Source organism: Epinephelus lanceolatus, chromosome 5 (assembly GCF_041903045.1).
Source record: "Epinephelus lanceolatus isolate andai-2023 chromosome 5, ASM4190304v1, whole genome shotgun sequence".
In the NCBI taxonomy this organism is placed as follows: domain Eukaryota; kingdom Metazoa; phylum Chordata; class Actinopteri; order Perciformes; family Serranidae; genus Epinephelus; species Epinephelus lanceolatus.
This window is the reverse complement of record NC_135738.1, coordinates 24,507,753-24,528,496: the sequence shown is the minus strand read 5'-3', so window position 1 is coordinate 24,528,496 and position 20,744 is coordinate 24,507,753. Positions and strand designations below refer to the sequence as shown.

At 42.3% G+C, this 20,744-nt stretch overlaps 3 protein-coding genes across 4 annotated transcripts in view; 2 read left to right on the top strand and 1 right to left on the bottom strand.

Moving 5' to 3' along the window:
• The window catches only part of kcp (kielin cysteine rich BMP regulator), a 31,816-nt gene extending 27,728 nt beyond the window's left edge, over positions 1–4,088 (top strand). For both annotated transcript variants that reach the window (XM_033634806.2, XM_033634805.2), the window contains exons 43-46: positions 16–117; positions 225–389; positions 478–778; positions 2,305–4,088. In XM_033634806.2, the coding sequence (XP_033490697.2) occupies positions 16–117; positions 225–389; positions 478–778; positions 2,305–2,525 (789 nt within the window). In that variant the 3' untranslated portion in view covers positions 2,526–4,088. The remainder of the gene's footprint in view (positions 1–15; positions 118–224; positions 390–477; positions 779–2,304) is intronic.
• On the top strand, positions 4,003–14,718 carry LOC117262551 (uncharacterized). The gene is given in 20 exon segments (XM_078168317.1): positions 4,003–4,033; positions 4,588–4,637; positions 4,639–4,677; positions 4,747–4,884; positions 4,982–5,074; positions 5,186–5,397; positions 7,049–7,224; positions 7,387–7,525; positions 7,851–7,958; positions 8,214–8,333; positions 8,466–8,574; positions 8,737–8,860; positions 8,959–9,224; positions 9,309–9,606; positions 9,680–10,041; positions 10,118–10,423; positions 10,526–10,690; positions 10,834–10,938; positions 11,018–11,109; positions 11,192–14,718. Coding segments are annotated over 20 exon segments (3,009 nt in total). The 3' UTR covers positions 11,268–14,718.
• On the bottom strand, positions 13,118–20,201 carry dnaja2b (DnaJ heat shock protein family (Hsp40) member A2b). The gene is made up of 9 exons (XM_033634858.2): positions 19,996–20,201; positions 18,662–18,721; positions 18,065–18,291; positions 17,889–17,969; positions 17,608–17,741; positions 17,296–17,492; positions 17,009–17,153; positions 15,779–15,906; positions 13,118–14,820 (listed from the first exon to the last, which is right to left on the bottom strand). The coding sequence occupies exons 1-9, from the start codon at positions 20,071–20,073 to the stop codon at positions 14,632–14,634; spliced, it is 1,239 nt and encodes a 412-aa protein (XP_033490749.1). The 5' UTR covers positions 20,074–20,201; the 3' UTR covers positions 13,118–14,631.
• Between the last annotated feature and the right edge of the window lie 543 nt (positions 20,202–20,744).

Sequence of the window (20,744 nt, the reverse complement as noted above, 5' to 3'; positions counted from 1 at the left end):
AGCTGTACTCTTCAGGTGAATGATGAGGTCGTGACGTTGCCGTTCCTCAGAGAACCGTACATCTATGTAGAACGACAAACCAACACCATCTTACTCAACACTAACATCGGGCTGAAGGTATAGTCTTGTCTCTTTTATGATATAATAACATATGATTGGAAACACTAACAGTTCGGGCACTCCCAAATCCTGTCACACATTGACACTCACTGGCTCACCTGTAGGTGCTGTGGAGTGGACGTTCACATCTAGAAGTGAGTGTGCCAGGCTCCTATAAGGACCACATGTGTGGCCTCTGTGGAAACTTCAACAACTACTACCAGGATGACCTCCGAATGCCCAGTGGACGGATCAGCCTGTCAGAGTCTGACTTTGGCAACAGCTGGAGGGTAAAATAAATACATATAGAGACAGAATAAAATAAAGTGAAATTGTCTTACAAAAACAAATCTTTTAAAATCTATTTTTTCATTGTAGGTCACAAATGGTAGCCACGCCCTTTCATCCTGTCGCCCCGGCGAGAATGTCAACCCCTGTAAAGACGCAGGTTACCAGGCTAAGAAGGGGGCCAACGCTCGCTGTAAGGTCCTGAAGTCGGCTGCATTTAAGCCCTGCCATCGGGTGGTGCCTCCTGAGCCGTGGTACGGAGCCTGTGTGTACGACCTCTGTGCCTGTGCGGCCAACACTGATGAGTGTCTGTGTGACACTCTGGAGGCCTACGCAAGTCAGTGCAGAGAAGCCGGAGTCATCCTGAAATGGAGGAGCCCCTCACTGTGCGGTGAGTGAAACACACACTTAAAGGTCCTGATAACATATCTTTTAATCCGCTTCTGAGTAAGAGCAATGGGGGATAGCAATACATGTGGGTAATAATCGGCCAAAGTACATAATAGATGGGTCATTGGAGATGTGCTGCCATGTTGGGACAGAAAGCAAACCAGGACTAGAAATGTGTACTGAGCAGACTACAGATGTCAACCAGGTGGCACATGGGGCTTATCGTGGCCACTCGAGACGTACATGCAGCACAGCTAAACCTAGTGGAATTGTCCCTCCCGGCTCCCTTACAGTCAAGATGGTTGTGAAGATAACAAAAATGGGTCCTTTTTTTTTCATCTCGTATTGTGCCTAACTGTAGAGGATCATAACATATTGGGTATGGGGTTAATATGCAGATACTGTGGTTCAAAGTGAGACCAAAGTTTTTTTATGGATGTCAGGTTTTGAGCCACGATGAAGGCCCAAATGTGGCCCGCAACAGATGGTAAGGCTTCTTCTTTTTAGCCAAGATTATTTCTGGAAAACTTGCCGTCCACTTCAGAGGAGTCAGCAGTCATTAATGATATAAAACAGTTGGTTTTTTTACCAATTGTGAATCACCACAACCACAAGAAGTCCTTTAGCATAGTGTCATACACGTGCACACAACATATTAGGCTGATTGGTCCAGTAGAATTCGAGATTAGCTGCCAACAGACAGATGCACACACAGGACCAAACGCACAATCCCCTCCAGGCTTACACCTGGCAGAGATAATAATGATTCAGAGCTTATGACAAGATCAACATGTGAAGTTGTTTTTGTGCCTCAAACTGCACAAATTGCAGGAGTAACCAGTCAAAAATGTTTAATATCCCTCAAAGGCAACTCGGAGAGCTCAGAGAACATAATTAGCTAAGTATCCAGCTATCTGGTCAGACCCCTGGATTTTAATAAGGCAGTGGATTGTAGGAAGAAACACCTTTTTAACAGAAGACAGCTCACACACAGTTGCTCTGTGTTTATGGCTGTTTATTTAATATTGCTAATGTTTGTCAGGCTCTATGATGAGTGCTTAGGTGATCAGTTTGACGTGCAGTTAGAGTGTCAATGTGGGAGTTGGTGACAGTTGATAGAGGTGCAGACTGATGGCTTTTGATGGGAAATCAAGTTTTCAGGGGCTTTAAACATCTACTTTATGATTTTTCAATAATACAAAAAGTAAAGAGTGACAGGTGAGGATTTTTATGAACTACATGCGTAAGTAAAATAAATGTAACATAGTCAAATATATAAAGTAGATTTTTTATTTCTACATCTCAAAATGACTTGGGCACTGGATCAAACACTCACCAAAGTCAACCATCTCCTATTGTAAACTGCTCAGTGATGCTTTGCCACAACAATGTAGCCTCAAATAAAAATGAAAAGACGATGTTGTTTTCTTATTGCTGTCAGACACCTGCTAACTCCCACTGGTCACCCTTGAAGCTATAGTGGTCACAATGTTCTTATTGTTTTCTCTGTGTCACTGTCTTTCACAGCTGTGGGCTGTCCAGTGGAGAGGGGCTTTGTGTTTGACGAGTGCGGGCCCCCGTGTCCCGTAACCTGCTTTAACGTTGACGTACCACTGGGGGTTATAGAGAGCCACTGCTTCAAGCCCTGTGTCCCAGGCTGCCAGTGTCCTGCCGGTCTGGTTCTACACAACAACTACTGCATACAGCCAGAAAAGTGCCCCAAGATCATTCATGAAAAGTCCACATAAGTCTCTGGACTGCTCACATTTAAGTGGACACTTGCTTGTATGCACATGCACTGTCACCTCTGCCCAGCTGGCCACCAAGGTCTTTAGATGTTGATATTTGGTTGAATGTAGGTTATGACATCCAGTGACCAAACATCAATGTCAGGACTAGTCTAATGTCAACGTCAAAGTGACGTAGAATAAAGACAACAGATGACATTGATATTTTCTTGGTTTTAAGTTGTGTTTAACCTAAATCTAACGTCATCTAAAAGTCTCAAACATCATCAACAGCAAAATGTCATTATCTCAACCTCCTCACAAGATGGAATTGTAATGTTAGAAAATGTCAAGGTCCAGTGTGTAAGATTTAGGGGGTTATTGGCATCTATTGGTGAGGACTGCAGATTGCAAACCAGCTGAAACTTCTCCAGGTTAGAATTCCTTCAGTTTTCATCGCTCAGGAGGTTTTTACTGGGAGCCGAATTATCCGCAGAGGTCTCTTCCCCTCCAAAACAAATGGACCAGGTGATTAAAACCAGTAAAAACACTGAAAGAAGTAGTTCCACATTACAAATTAGTGTTTCTCTTGTGCTGTTTGGCATTTCAGAGATGGGCCGCTAGCCCCAGCTGCACCTGCTAAGGTCCGTAAGATCCAGACGTTCATAAGGTTTTTACCGGGAGCTGATTATCTGCAGATGTCTCCTCCTTTGCAAAACAAACAAACCCATTGATTTAAACAAGAAAAACACTGACTGAAGCAGTTTCACTTTGAATGTCTGTCTATTTCCGACGCTCTCTTCTCAGAGTGGGGCTTCTAACTACAATGGGCGATGCAAAAATGTGATATTCAGAGCCATTGTTTGGTTTGTCCATTCTGGGCTACTGTAGAAACATGGCAGTGCAACGTGACGGACTCCATAGACCAGGACCTGCTCCCTATGTAGATATAAACAGCTCATTATAAGGTAACGAAAACACAATTATTCTTGTTTTCAGGTGATTTTACACCACAGAAAACATACTTATTATATTTTATTCCATTTCTGCCAATAAATGCCCCTAAATCCTACACACTGGACCTTTAAAATATCATCAACCCAAAACTGTTCCGTCCATCCAACGGAAGAGTCCAGATTCTGTCTGACGCCACTGGTGCTAGATAATCTTCAATCCACTCAAGGACTGCATAAGCCTCCTGTTACTGTATACTGACATCTGAAATAGAAAAACAGATCAACCTCCATCACCTGTGGATTTAACATATCGACTGAAGTGAAATACTGCATTTTTGTGTTTTTATTAACATATGTAGCACTGAATATTTGAATATTTATACTACACAAGGGTTTTTTGGTTATAATTTCACGTGTATTGGTTTTTTTGTACTTGTTTTGTTTGATGCATAACTGTTGTCTGCCTTGAGGTTATTTTAACAGTATTATTTACTATACAAAGAGCATTTGTTTACTGTACAGGTTTATTTCAGCACTGTGCGATGTCTGACTGTATGAACCACATAATCTCAGGTACTCTTATCTTTTTTTTGCTCTCTATTGTACAAATAAACAAAGGCTTCACTACTATTTCTTGTATTTCATCCATTATTGAGACATGAGTATAATTTTAGTGAAGCTTTATTTTATGGGTCTGTAATTTGTTTGTAATTTAACAGGAAGTTTGGAAATAAATATGTATTTGGTGCTAATTAAATGTAAGATAATGCAGACAAAGTGTTCAGTTGGTCCAATTAGCTGCTTGTGTACATGAGAAAAAATTTTAGTGAGTGTACAGCAGGTCAAGTAATAGCCAATTAAATGGTTCTTTCCTTGAAGCTTCCCAGGAAATTATTAGGACATTACACACCCATAAAATAAAGTGTTACCAGCATTGAACCAGTGGGTGCTTTATAAGATATATGATGATGATGTATGAGACAGGCAACAAGATACATTCACACTGGGATCCACTAACTTTCACTAGAACACCTTTCACGCAGGTGTAATGAGTCACATGTTCACGTATCACATTTCCCCCTCTGACAGATACACTGTCACTTTTGTTGCTTGGTAACCTGATCCAGCTGTTGTCCAGAGGACTGCTGTAACCATAGCAACAGCCTGTATTATGTATGAGTCCACAGTAGTGAAAACATGGAGCAGGTAAGATGTTCTGATGTTGGGTGAGAGCTGCATTTGTTTTCCATGTATGTGTGTGTAACTACAACTGATCTTTCCTTCAGGAGTGTGTCACCGGTCTGTACCGATCCCTGGGACTGTCTGTCGGAGCTCAGTTTTCCTCTAAGGATGTGAGCCTGCTCTACCACAAAGTGTTTCATGTCCCCTCCAACAGTGATGAGGCACATGTGGCCATGCAGAAGGTAAAAACTCAAGACATGTTTTAATGAACAAAGCAGCTGCTGATCAATTTTTCAGTCGTCATTATGGGATACTCCTTTGTACCTGTGTCTGTTTCAGATTGCAGGAGGTGATAACAGTTGGTCCTGTGTTGGTGAAAATGTGTTGGATGTTCTCCTGGAAATGGAAAGGGAGAGGGAAAAGAAGGAGAAGGTAGTGAATTCATTTGTTTTATTTCTTCTGAATCTTATATGAGAGTGTATGAGAAACCCAGCGACCAAAATATTATGTCATCACTATGAGAGTCAATATTGTTATCTGCAGCTCTACTGGGACCTCCAGCTGCTAAATGCTGGAAATCTCAACACTTTCAACGGGACGGACGAACCACTTATCATCGATCCTCATGTGCTGGATTGCCTCCACCACAGCACAGACCCAAATACTTACAAAAAAGTGGTGGGGAAAAAGGAGCTGTTGGGGAGTGTGAGAGGAGTGAAGAGGATCAAGAAGGCAGCTAGGCAGTGCTGGGCCAGGTGAGCATCTTAACTTTAAGAAGTTACAGTGTTACTCAAATACAGTTCTGAGGTAAAGGTGCTTTACTTGAGTGTTTTCTTATATAATACAGTACCACATTACAGACTGACCTTGCAGATTGAGGCTATTTTTGGAAAACATAAATTAAGATGAGCTCAAAATATGATGCATTGCATTGTTTACCAGTGTAAGACTTAAAGCCACATTGCCCACCTACAGCATTGTAATACTGCAAGTGTTATATTCAACACCTGAAAGGCACTTTACTTTACTTTTCACTTTACTTTTGATTTAATATTGCACTTTATTGCAAATATTTTTTCCTCACCTCGAGTAAATTTTGGATGCAAGACATTTATAACAATGTCAAATGCTACAACATATTGTAACAGCAGCACAAGTAGAAACAAGTCAGTGAACAAACTCAGTAGTATCTGTAATGCATATATCCACCTAAAGTCTGCTAACATCAGCCAACGTAAGCCATCATACGATACTGGTCATAATAGGCCGAGTAAGGCTGTAGCACCAAAACTCCCAAGTGTGTGGATTTTTTTTCTTCTTTAAAAAGCCACATAATCACATTGTCTTCAGTATGTGCACATTGCAGCATTGATTCTTTTACTTTGAAGGAGTACTTTACCCCTAAGATGACTATTTGTACATCAGTTACTCACCCTGAGACTTCTGTTTACACAATGTGGTGTCAAGGCACACATTGTCCAAGCTCTATATCATTTCAGCATAATCTTTTCTTAAAATACCGTTTATCATTAAATACTGTGTCCTCATATTGAAGCAATTCCTGTGCTTGAGAGGCGAAATCAGCAGAAAAGGCAGGCAGAAAGGTGACAAATCAAGCCCAAAACCACGGTGCTAATGTTTGTGGCAAAATGGTGGATAACGCTGTACCTCAGCTAACAATGGAGATGTTTGTGGAAGAGCTTTAAAAACTAAGGGAAAAGTATGATCAGCAAACTCAAAGTTCCACTGAATTGTTCCTATGAACCAGTACGATCCTCAGTTGAATCGTTTCAGCACAATGTGGCGACTCAAGCTTTCACTATCAGAGAGATGGAGACTAGCCTAACTGTTAACAGCGACAGGGAAACGCAGCTTGAACTTGATGTGAGTGGACTTCAGTCTTACCTCAGATCAGCAATAGAGGAGAATCAATTACTCACCCTGTATTACATTGAATTTGTGAAGAAAACTTTGTTTATCTCGCACGCCTCCGCAGTGAACGAAGAATCCAAAAAAGAAGAAAAGCAGGAAGCTGGGAGCTGCTGGTCTACTGCTGCCTCCATTGGTAGTTTGTTTGTGTTATGCGTGAAATTGGTGAATCTAAACGATCCCTTAAAACACCAAAGTCACACAATAACACAAACAAACTGACGGAGGCAGCGATAAACTAGCAGCTCCCATGTTCAGCCAGGTAAAATAACTGTTTTTGTCAATGGAGTCTGGCTTTGAAGAGAGCATAGATAAGTTTTACTTGTAGTTCAGTTCCCCATCAGAAAGACCTGCCAATTTTTTTCTTAAGCACTAAAAACAATTAAAACCTTTATTTACTGTTACAAGCCACCTATTATATGTTGAAGTGCTTGTTTATTATCATTAAGATATTAATATGTGTTTATCTTATCTTAGATTGGCATCAGAGGGTGTGCAGAGTATATTGCCCTCTCCGTGGCAGAGCCAAAGCCTAGCAGTTAGAGGTCAGGCCTGGGGCTGTGTCTCCCTGTCAGACGCCCTCCTCCTGGTGGAAGTCAAGTACGATGTTGTGACCCACTTGCTTTACACAGAAATGCTACAGGAGCACTACAGTAAGGAAAAGTTTCTCTGAGCTGCCACTGCAATATACCACAGAAAACAGTCTCCTAAATCTAATTATAGCTTACTCAGCATCACAGAGCCTGGTCCACGTGCTTCACATTCCTGTTTTTTTTTTCTCCTCCTTTTCTTTTTTTTTTGTGGTGATACCACAGCTCTGAGTATCTGGGAGACCCTGCTGCCATGGCAACAACGTAAGGAAGAGGAGGGGCTGGGGGATCTTGCAGAAGAGGCTCTGGAGTCAGGTGACATGCTTGGTTTGGCTGAGCTGCCAGGAGCATTCAGGATATACAGGTAACACAATAACAAGGTTATTATTAGAAATTTAAGATGACATGAAAACTAAATATACTGAAATGTGCTGAAGTGAAAAGAAAACAACGAAACAACAACACATCAATATTCTTAGCTTCAACACAAACAAAGTAAAAATTCAGTGTGTACTGCTGAGAGAGCAGTTAATTATGTCATGATTCCAGAAAGGAAACTTACTTTCAGTTGTGTATAAAAACACACATAGCATACTTAATCAGAATTCAAGTCAACATTACAAACCCCATGGTATTTTTCTTTATGGGCATCGGACAAGTGCACCATAACAAAGATAATTCTCTTGCAGGCCCTGCCTGAAAAGCTCTCCTGAGTCTTGGTCTGCCGTTTCACTCCTGAATGATTCACACACGTTTCGTCAACAAGAAAGGGACGCACTAACAGTCCTGGGCAAGAGGTAAAGACTTTTGAAACACATCAGGTGAAGATCACACCATTTAAATTGTTGGGAATACATCTACACATCAAGAAAGTTGAAATAATGTCAGATGAGTTGACTTCAGAATACCCTTATAATAATTTGATTTGCATACTGTCAGATCTTGCTCACCTCGTACCTGAGAGGTTAATGTTAATGCAAGCAGTTACAGTTAGATTATATGTGGCTTTTACAGGTTCAGAATGAGTTGCTTCATTAATATTTCCCCTCCAGGCTGGACAGAGAGAGCCTGAGACTGTTGTGTCTGTACATCAGTTTGGCAACTCTCAGAGCTCAGAGAGAAAACATGTCCTACAGCGCTCTTCTGGCAGCTCGGCAGTCCTGGGAGACATGGTGAGCCAACAAACACTAACGCTTAACACTGAAAATGAAAATGTACTCACTATCATCTGGTTTGGCTTTATAGCATTTATTTGCACACAATAGTTCAGCTATACACTGTCTGTACTTTGTGTATCTGCTCAGGCCACATGTGAAGAGTCCCTGCAGAGCAGAGCACGCAGCTCTGTGGCTACATGATGACAAGGAGGAGCAAAAGAAGGACTTCTCTTCTGTCTCAGTATCACCACAGCAGGTAGTTTACATCCGGGCAAGTGATTCTGAGACACAGGCAGCACATTATGTTGTAAAATTATTCTTAAAATTCTGTTCTGCGATTATGTTTACTGAGTAATGGCTAACAGTGAAACACTACAGTGGTTTTATCAGCAGCAAAACAACTCTGGCCCTGTTACAGCAGGCAGTGCTGCAGTTGCTGGTACTGACTCAGGAGCAGGAGAGGAAGCACCTGGTCAAGTTGGCAAATGGGGTCTCCGTAGAGGATTTGCAGGAGCCAGGTTGCACGGTGCCTGCAAAAGAGGGTAAATCACTTTTTTTTTTTTTATTTTGCTGCGAGCTTGTCTTTTGTATTCCCCTTATTTCTATATTCCGTCTTTCCTGTTTCTTCTTTCCTACACAGATAATCATCAACAAGCTGCTTTCAGAAGTGGCTGTATCAAAAAGCTGAGGCAAATCCATGCCAGTCTGCAGACACCCAATGAGACTCAAACCCCCTTAAAGCAAACAAGCTTTCAGGCACAGCCCCAAATTCAGGCCCACATAAGCAGTAATCCAGCAATGTGGTACCAACACCAGCTGCAGGATTATTCCCTGCTCCTCTTGACCCAGCTGATGGAGCTCCAGGAGGTCCAAGCTTCTGCATTACTGCCAGCACTGATTGACAAGGTAGAGCAACCACAGCATCCATACCAAGATTCTACATTAACACAGGCTCTTTTAATAAAGCACAGTCTATTATGTTTCTGTTAGAGTGCACAGCGGCTCCACGCTCTAAGAGATGAGTATGCATCTGAACTTCAAGCACCACGCTACACCAACCTACTCCACCTGATCTCAGACACCCCTCTTACTTCACTCACTCCTTATCCAAAGTTAACCGAAAATAGCAGCAGTGAGCAAATCACAGCTCAGTCCTGCCGCAGTGGACTGGACGATGCTCAAAATGGCACCGGTGGGCCGGCTGAAGCTCCAACAGTGGATTCAATCAGAGGGGCCAGTAGAGAACTAAATGTGGTGCAACCTGCAGAGCGGACCGATGTCTGTGCAGGTACTGCAAACACAGACAAACACAGATCACCATACACTCACAGCTGCAATTACAACATGTTGCTTTCCCCCAGGTTGTGGAGCGGTCATGGAGGACCTGCCCTACTTGGAGATCTTGTGTGTATCAGATGCAACAAGTAATACCCATCAGAGTCTCGCTGCAGACGGAGAAGCCCAGGAGGAAGAGGTGGGCAGTACAACAAAGAGCCCCCAGAGTTATGAGAAACAGGGCTCACTGATCGCCCTCGCTTGGAGCAAACCACCAGAGGATGACACTGACTGTGAGGCTGCAGTCAGAGGCACGGGACAGAGACAGGGTGTACAGCCAAGTGACACAAGCGGCACAGCTGGGCACACACAGAGTGAGGAGACGTCAGGAGAGAGTGACAGAGAGGAGATGAAACCCACAGGTCATCCTTGCAGCACAGTAGGACAGGTACTCTATAAGTATAAAGCAACCATAACACATTTAATTACTATGTCACACATCTAATTTTTTGCATTCTCATTAGTTGACCTTGGAGGAGAGAGCAGCAGCTGATCACACAGGGAAGAGAGAACCTGAAGGTGACCTGCAAACACATGCTTTGGTAGCAGAGACCGTGCAGGATTTACACGCACATCTCTTGGTTGATCCTGCTGAGATGAAGCAGCATGCTGGTGACTTCTGCTTTGAACTGACCCTTGAGACAGCTAATGCAGACAGAGAAGTGCTTGCGGAGGAAATGTGTCCAACTGCAACAGAGTCAGAGCTGTGGGATCTGAGAGGGCCTGACTCTGCCCATGCTGAAGCCCAGAAATATAATACATCAGCCACGGTGAGTCTGCTGTTATGTCAACCAGTGCTCATGATTTGGCTGAACATTTCCACATTTATTCAAATTTTAAATGCCACAAATATGTTGTTTCCGGTTGTAAAGGTTGACTGTGGCCCTGCAAAAAGGGAGGCCACACTGATGGAGAGAGAACGAACAACAGAACCAGTCTCTGCGCTGGAGAGAGAAAGGACGATGCGCAACCTGGTGGACATGCAAAGAAAGGTCGAACAGAGGCAGCAGAGAGACAGAGAGAGACAGCTGCTGAGGGTGAGAGAACATGTAGAGGCAGAGTAGGGATTTGTTGCACAACTTCACCCACCATAGAGAGGGGGAGAGGGGAAGTGAAAGAGTATTCAGATCAGTGTTTATCAGAGGCAAAGGTCACATGTCACTGTGACACTGTGTTTCAGGTTCAGGAGCGGCTGTTGATCATCCAAAACAGGAAGGCAGAGGAAGACTTGCTCGGCCTGAAACACACAGACAGGCTGCGGCACCTCACACAAGATCTACCACAGGTGACTTGCCGAATATTGAGCCTAGCAGGCTGCCTAATAATATAACTTTTGTAATATCACCATTACTATTGTGTTTTAGGAGGATAAGAATCAGCAGAAGACAGTTGTTAGAGAGCGGCTGGAGCAGCTGAGAAGAGAGCGCTCATATGTCATGCAGTCCAAACGTGACCGGTAAGAGACGCCCCTTTAATTTAAACAGGAAACACCAACGTTCGGTTTACCACCATCCTCTATATCTGGCTTTTTTCTCCAGGAATACTGCAGGATTTAAGGAACTCCTGGGTCCAGTAGCTCTCCACAGCAGAGACACAGATGATGGAGCAGACTGAGAAACTACAGCTGCTTGAGTTTATGTCTAATTAAAGGTATACTTCACCCCCCAAATGACCATTTGTATATCAATAACTCACCCTGTGTTACGTTAAATTTACGACGCCTCGCAAAGTTCCAGTGAACATAGAAAATTCTACATGAATTTAAGTCATATGCAACGGCATTTAAAGGAATACTTCACGCACAAAATGACCATTTGGAAATCAGAAAGTCATGCCGTGTTACCTTTCCTTGTTTACCTCTCTGCCTCCACAGATATGATGAGCATATGGATTACTTCATTGATTGGGGACCATGTTTAATGAGAGCAAAACTATATCAAACATTCATTTTCCGTAACCGCTTATCCCGTTAGGAGTCACAGGGAGGCTGGAGCCTATCCCAGCTGACATGGGGCGAGAGGTAGGGTACACCCTGGATGGGTCACCAGACTATCACAGGGCTGACACATAGAGACAGACAACCATTCACACTCACATTCACACCTACGAACAATTTAGAGCCACCAATTAACCTGCATGTCTTTGGACTGTGGGAGGAAGCTGGAGTACCCGGTGAAAACCCACACTGACACTGGGAGAACATTCAAACTCTGCACAGAAGGGCTCCCCTACCACAGGGTTTGAACCAGGAACCCTCTTGCTGTGAGGCAACAATGCTAACCACTGCACCACTGTGCCGTTTATTGGCAAAAATGCATGTTTGGAAAGTATCGAACATACGGCTGGATGAATGAGACGTAATACACTGCATTTGCTGTATAATAAGTGTCTACAAGTGTCTGTTGTTAAACATGGTCCCCAGTCAATCAAAAAATCAGTAATGTGCTGTTTTCCGTGGAGGCATGCGAGAAAAACTAGTTCAGACAACATCACACAGCATGACTAATGATAAACAAATGGTCATTCTGTGAGTTAAGTATTTAACAACAGCAGAACTATATCAAAACATCTATTTACAAGCTCTCACACAACTTGTGCAGTATAATCCAAGTCTCGTTTATCCAATCACATGCTCAGTACTTCCTAAACAGCAAGTCCTTTACCATGGGGAACTGAATGGAATGTGAGACTTATCTATGCTCTCTTCAAAGCCAAACTCCATTTACAAAAACAGTAGTTTTACCTACCTTAGTGCGGGAGCTGCTGGTCTTTCACTGTCTCAATCGGTTGGTTTGTTTGTGTGTTTGTGTGGTGCTTAGTTCATGTAACTTTGGTGAATCCAAACTAAACCTTTGAAACACCAAAGTCACACAATAACATTAACAAACCGATCGAGGCAGAGATAGATCAGCAGCTCCCGTGCTCAGCAAATTAAAGCTATTGATTTGTCAGTGGAGTCTGGCTTTGAAAAGAGAATAGATCAAGTTTCACTTTCTGCTCAGTTCCCCATTGGAAAATGCTGTCTGTTTGAGAAGTACTGAGCATACAACTGGATTAACGAGAGTCTGATTACACTGCACGAGTTGTGTGTTTGTAAGAGCATGTTTTGATATATTTTGCCGTTGTTAAATGTGAACCCCACCTTACTTTAATTCATCAGGAATTTTCTGTTTTCTTCACAAATTCAATGTAACACAGAGTACTGGATATACAAATGATCATTTTGTGGGTGCCATATTTCTTAAAATTCAGAATTTTTGTCCACTCCACACTGTCCAAAAAATGTATGGTTTTCTAATGACTTAAAAATCTACTAAGCCACACTGTTTATCAGATTATATTCTGATGGGTTGAAGTGTAATGCTGCAGATTTTGAAAGCAGTGTCCGTCCAGTTTATAGTCATGTAAGCACACATCATGAAAAATGTTGCAGGTTGTGCATATGAAATAAGACAGATATCAAATTTGAAGTGACTGTTTATTATACAGTTTAATTATCATCTTGACAAACATAAGCATCAACAGTAATGTCATTTATCAATGACCCCCTTTAGTTGTGTACACACAATCCCCCCTGTGGCCTAAATTCCATACACAATGAGTCGCAGAGGTGCATGTTAACAGTCTACAGAGGTTCCATCAACTCTCCTTCATGTGAATATAACATTTATATTGGCACTGTTGGCCATTGCTCACGTGTGTGAGGAATAATGTGACTGGACGAAGGACACTGCTGCAGACTCTGAATGCACCTATGGACTGGGGCAGTATTTATTTACAGGTCTGTGGGAGTGGGAATATTGTAACATGTCAAAGGATGTAAGTTTGGCTAACAACTCTACGATGGGGAGATATGTATAATACAGAGGTTTGGTGCGGGCCCAGTGGTTTTCCTGTGAGAGAGGACACCCTCCTCTCTTGATCCTGGTGAGTGGAGGGAAATGTCTACGTGGGAAAGATTCTCGGCAAATAAACATTCTGTTTGTTCCTCTTACACTGACCCTATATGGTGTCCACTCACACTGCAGTCCAACACAAAGCAGGAATAACTATCACTCTAATAAGCCAGAACATTCCACAGCAGCTCGCACACACTGAGCCACCGCATTACACACACATACAAAGTACACAAGTGTGTCCTCAAATCAACTGAAGAGTACACAGCTTAGGTTCAAGTTCAGTGGTCTCGAACACACTAACATTCAAACCAACAAAGACAAGTTTGAAATCCAAACTAAAAAAAAACATGGTGCCTGGCTGACAGGTGCTTTACTCAGGGCTTTAATATTCTAGCAATGTGACAGGCTGGGGACTAAAACCAGTCCTATTTTCAAAATATGACAGTTCTTCTTAGAGGATGAGGTGGATTAAACGTGCGGTTCTCAGCAGGCTGTGCAGAGGACACACTTTTTAGGGCTGTAATCAGGTCAGCTCTTATGATAGCAGGGCACTTTGATAGCAGTGACACGCTGAAATTTTAACAGGTGTGGTTTCAGATTTCTCCGTCATGTCCTGTCCAGACCCTGGATCTACGTGTGCAAGATCTTCGGCAAGAAAGCAGCATGCGCTTGTGTGTGAAAGACTAAACTACACCTTATACAAGATAGTCAACAATATTTGCATTTTATACACTAGACTGGTGTTTCCCACAGTGAAAGGTAAAAGCCTAGGATGAAAACAGGGCGGTCCAAGTCAAGTTCAGTCAGTGAACCTTCTCGCTGGAGGCTTTGATGAGCACTACTGTCCATAAACACAAAATGGTCATCACACATCCAGCATATCTCTGACTTATGGGCACCATGGAACTGAGGAGGGTGGATATACGTGTGTATGTGTTTGTGTATATCTCTCTTTCATGGGAATCATGAACGGAGATAAATCTGCATGTATGTGCGTCAAGTCTTGAATGGTGTTAGCAATGGGACTCAAGGGATGTTCATGTATTTATGTGTGTGGATGTCTTTATGTATGAGTCTTTCTATTGGTGTGCGCACTGCACCCCCGGGCCATGGTGGCCCCCCTCCTCATCAGAACTATCATTGTAGGCCTCTCTCCTGGCTCCACCTCCTGACCCTTGACTCTTGTCAAATTCTGTCAGGTCGACTTCCTCTGCATCTGCTGCAATAACAGGATTCTCTGAACGAGCAGGCAACAAGCACTCCAGTTCCTGAAAGATTAGAATTTAAAAAAACATCATGACACCGCAATCATTCAAGCTTAAAGGGATAATTCCAGTCTTTTAAAGTGGGTTATATTAAGTACTTATCCATAGTCAGTGCATTATCTACAGGAGATGGCGGTCGGCACGCCCCCAGTTTGGAGAAACAGGCAGCAGTACTGCCACAGAAGCTAAGCAATGTACTGCTGTGGAGGAGGGCAGCAGCAAATAAAAATAGATAAAATACATAAAAAAGTCCCACTTACAAAAATCTCTTAGTTTTTAAGATTTTCACTGCTTTCCATTGCCACAGACAGCCCTTTCTGATGGAAAAGCTGTTCCCCATTTATGCTCTCATCAAAGCCACCAGACTCCATTGGAAAAAACAATAAGTTTAGCTTGCTGAACATGTTAGCCTCTGGTCTACTGCTGCCTCAGTTAGATTGTTTGTTTGTGTTATTGTGTGACTTTGGTGTATCCAAACTAACCTTCCTCAATGCCAAAGTCACACAATATCACAAACAAACAAACTGATCAAGACAGCGGCTAACCAGCAACTCTCATATTCTGCGAGCTAAATCTACTGTTTTGTCAATGGAGTCTGGTTTTGAAGAGCATGATAAAATGGCTTCAGTTCCCTGTGACAAATTACCATCTGATGGTAAGGTGAAGCAGTGAAAATATTCCAGATACAGCATACACTTACACTGATTATGATTTTTTTTTATGTGGGACTCTTTTTAGCTGGCTAAAATACACTTTTGCTGACCTCATCACAGCAGTACATTGTTTAGTTTCCGTGTCTGCACTCCTGCCTGCTTCTCCAAACTGCTGGTGTGCTGACCAGCGTCTACCGTATATAATACACTGACTATAGATGAGTACAACCCCACTTCAAAAGATCCTACCTATCCCTTTAATGGAGTTAAAATTGTGCAGATCAGCATGTTTAACAATTGCAACTCACATTCAGTTTTTCGGGGCTAATCCAGTTGTTTTCAGGGAACTGGACATCGAACTTGATGTAAAGGTCTCCCTTCTCAAAAGGGTTTCTGTACTGAGGCATCCCCTCTCCCTTCACCATGCGAATACAACCTGCCACACAGACACACACCAACAAAAGGATGTAAAGGCACGCAGGGGCAAAAACAATGTTTGACCTTGCAGTTTATACGCTATATATTGTTACATATGCTAACACAACTGTCAGGCAATAAAAACTATGCTTTAAATATGTACATCACTGGCTGTCTGCATGTTATGATGTGGTACAAAAACAATTTAAAATCATATTATTTGGGATTTGTTGTATATTTACACACTTGACAAGAAAAACTTGTGTTATATTCCACTTTCTTAAGTTTTAACTGTCACGAAAATGTATATGCCTTTGATCTGGGGTAACTACACTTTGGTGGATAAACCATAGTTGATGCTGTGTTACAGATACCCTTAGTATTTACCAGGAAATTATAGACTTTAATAAATCATAAGACAGCTTGAAGGCAGAGACGGTAGAGAAAGAACAAACTAGCTGCAGAAGAAAAACCGTAATAGGTGCAGTTAACAGTTAATTAGGCAATCATCTTGTCCTCTAAAATCAACCAGAGCAAAAGAAGCAGGACTGTCATGAGAGTCTCAATTAGTGTTGTCACAAATATTGATTTATCAATACATATTGATTCTAACTATTTTAAACTGTTTCAATACTCATTTTCCTCAGTATCAATACTATTGATACTACTTTCTCACTCTCTCTTCTCTCCAACAGCAAAGTCACACACACACCAGCACACCTCTGCAGTGCCCCCTTTGGCCCCGCCTCTTCTCACTCACTCATAATGCTGTCTTCTCGTCTCTCATGTCATTCGCTCCAGTTGCAGATAAGCCTTTGCAGCATGTTTTTTTTAGTTTTTTTTTAACTTACACTTTTTGCCTTTTCAGTGTGAGACAATCTCAGAGGCTTTCAAACATGGGCACTACTGCAGTGTAATGTTTATTACAGTCACTCTGCTGTTCTCTGCTTCTAACCAAGAAAAGACAAGAGGTCACTGTCATGCTACAGCCCTGTCATATTTTTCTTTTAATGTCATTTTCAATGTTATGCCATCAATGTAAATTTTTCCCCATCGAAGTTAGAAATTCCAGTATCGCGACAACACTAATCTCAATTAATGTGGTATGAAGACATGTTTACCTGGCTCGATGACTTTGCCCGGTGGATATTTGACAAGCAACTGACGTCCATCAAGGTGTGCAACAGTCATCTGGAAGCCACACAGAGCCTCGACCAGGCCGATACGTTGGACCATGTGAAGGTCACTGCCATCACGGCGGAATTCCTGATTTAGATTGAAATCCCAAATGTGTTGCTTAAATGTTTGTCAAATAAATGTAAAAACATTCTCTACATAAAACTAATATTCTTAGCCATGATTATAAAATAAATACAGCTATACAATATCACGAACCAAATGTTTTTACCTCATGTTCCTTCTCTTGTAGCACCAGGACTATATCCCCAGGTTCGACGCCTGGTGCTTGGTCAGCTTCCCCAGAGAATGTGATCTTCTGTCCATGTCTCATGCCTTTGTCTACATGCACCTCCAGAAGCTTGGTCTCCTTACACACCTTATGACCCTCACACTTTCTGCAGCGGTCCTTCTCATTTATCACCTCACCTGCGCAAGCACACATACAGAGATTGGACAAATTTCAGAGAGCTGTTGTGCTAGTTATTGTACATTATTCTTTTTAAAAGTATAGTCAGTGTGTGGGTGTTAATGGACATATTACCCTCTCCATTGCAGTCTGTGCAAACTGATTGCATCTGTTGGACCATCCCAGGGGCCAGCTGTCTGATCATAATTCTCATACCTCGTCCTCTGCATGCCACACATTTCTGCACTGCTCCTGCCTTACCCCCCTGACTAAAAGGCAAACAGCAAAACATCAGCATTGTTAAAGGGAATTTGTATCCAACAAAATTACTGCAGTTACATAGTATCTTCCATCAGCGCTTTGAAGCTATGAACTTTTTTTAAGTGATTAAAATAAAACACACAAAGCAAACTCACCCATTACAGGCACCACACAGCACATTCTTACTGAGCTGCAGTTTGGTGGTTTTGCCATTGTAGAGGTCTTCCAGAGAAACCCTGCATGACAAAAGAGTTATGAGATGCTTGTGACAACTCATTGTATTCAAATTGCCCATCAAAGCAGCCAAAATGTATTTATGTAACACACTTACTTCAGAGGGTGTACCATATCATCTCCTCTCCTCCTGCCTCCATTGCGTCCTCTGCCCTGTCCCCCCATGAACCCAAACAGTCCTCCACCAAAAATGTGAGAGAAGATATCGTCCATGCCGGGCCCTCCGCCTCCTCCCTCCCGTAGCCCCTGCTCTCCATAGCGATCATAAAGCTCCTTCTTTTCTGGATTTGTCAGTACCTCATATGCGAAGCTGATTTCTTTAAACTGGAGAATGATAAAAGGAACGATCAGACAGCTTGGCACATTGTGGGAGACACATAAAATGGTACATCGCAGCAAAAAGGGCCAACTAGTTTTGTTTTTGAAGAACAAAGTAAAAGGAAATTTAAAAAGTAGTCTCTTGGGGTTTCATTCTTGTTGAATCTGAGGAGTTAGGTCACACAGCAGCACAGATTAAACACTGATGCGCTTTTTGCTAAGGAAACACTGTTTCATATTTCAAACTCTGATCTGAACCTTGTCTAAATCCTCAAAGAATTATGTTTTGTGATCATGATAAATTAAGTTGACATCATCTATTGGTCCCAATTATTAAACAATTGGGCTGCTGCTAACTAGCTTTGGTGCATCATACCTTGTCTCCAGCATCAGGGTTCTTGTCTGGGTGGTACTCTTTGGCCAGTTTGCGGTAGGCCTGTAATAAACCAAACATCAACGTGAACAAAGGTGTGTTTGCAGCTTGAGCTCAGGTGCCATCAGTGTCAAATAGCTCTGTTTGCAAGTCACTAAGTGTATTAACTGTCCTTACAAGCTAAGTGCTTGGCTTGTGGCCTTGCTGTCAAAAACATGAGGGCACTTGGAAGAGCATCGCTGCTTTTGACATCTCAGACACTCTAAATACTCCAGAGGGAAGAACACGTCAACAAAACTACACCTGAAAATGTGTATATTTAGAGTTTACCTGCTGTATCAGGCGGTAAATAATAGCATGATCATATTCTAGCCAATTCACAATCTGCTAGCATGAATCTAACAGTATTCCAGCTGGACATAAAAACGTTTTGCAAGTGAATCACACTGCCACCACCCAGTATGTTGATTTTCTTTAGTCGTAATGCTGGGATTACAAGCGACTATCCTAACGTTACATGGGTTCATTTGGTCGTAGAATATAAGATAAATATACAGGCGATCACAACAATTTAGTCAAATGTCTCACGTCATGTTTATGTTGAGGGGTAGGTTTGCCGATTACAAACAATCCCTACCTGTCTGATGTTTGAATGGAGTTTGGGGAACACAGAGACGTACATCGGCTAACTACCGTTGCGCTAAGTATACAGCAGAGTTAGCCACACGACGGGTGACAACGTTATCTTGTTAACACCACACAAGTTTATCTATAAACCTTCGCTCAAGATATTTTCCAAGTCACCAGACGGTACACCAACACTGTGAACACAAAAGCGGTGTTACTTCGTGGTATTTCATTGTCTGTGTTAGCGGTTTAGCCGGTTCTTGCTTCGTTTCTGCTCAACTTGGTGGGGACTATTTGCTGGAATGTATCATATAATGTCAATAGCCGGCAAGCTATCACACTCGTGGTCACCCGTGTATTGCTTGGTTTTTGTGCAGGCTAACTCCATCCTTCTGATCTATAAAACGTTGAGAACGATAAAAAAACACAAGAAGTACTGATATTTCACACACACACTAATGAGAGGCTTTAATTATACTAAAAAACGCCTCGCCTTAAGTACGGAATAGTTATCTAGCTAGCTTAGCTTTCTGGCTAGGCTAACGAGCTAGCAAACCGCCGCTGAGAATCCTTAGCTAGCGTTAGCTTTCAGTAACCTAGCTCACGTTGATGGCTTCTTTCTAGGCCAAAATTCACAGATGACCTCCCTTCTTATAATTCTGTCCTTACTAAATACATTTCCCACACGTATAAAACAGTAAATTAGGTACCTTTTTTAGTTCATTTTCAGAGGCAGACGGTGAAACTCCGAGGATGTCGTATAGCTTAGTATCCACCACGTTCGCCATGATGCTAACCGGCTACACAGAAAGACCTTCCGCGGAGGTTCAGCTGAGCGAGGAACCGACGCAAGAATCACCGGCTGGGACTGTCCAGGGCTGCCAGATACTACGACAGACACAAACACCCACTCGGAAGCAGATGCATCAAACAGAAACCGTATTATCCCCGAAAACGGTTACAGGACTTGTGTTTTTAAGGTTGAATGTGCCACTGTGTTCATATGTACGGTTATTGAACAAATCGTATGTTTTTAATTCGACACGTTTTATTACTGATATTTACGCTGCATGAAAAAAAACGCCCGGAAGCGTGAGAGAGCCTCCACGCGATTGAAATGGCTGTACATTTACTTTTAGACTTAATTAATGTAATGCATACATAAAAACACCTGTTACAGGCGTGTGTTTTTTCCAGATTTGTCCACATTAGTATTTAGATAACGTGGGATTGTGTGTGAGAGGGAGTTAGGGACCGTCTGTAAAGATAGGCTACACCACACTGTTCAAGTGATTTTGGCTTTTGTAAATGTCCCCGTATCTTGGAGTTTTCACATGGAGAAGAGCAGCATTTATTAAGCCCACTCCACAGGGGGGCACTGAAATAAGGTCTAAATGATGTCTTGGGACATCTTCAGCATTATAATAGATTTTCCAATAGAAAACTGTAGCCTAATTTT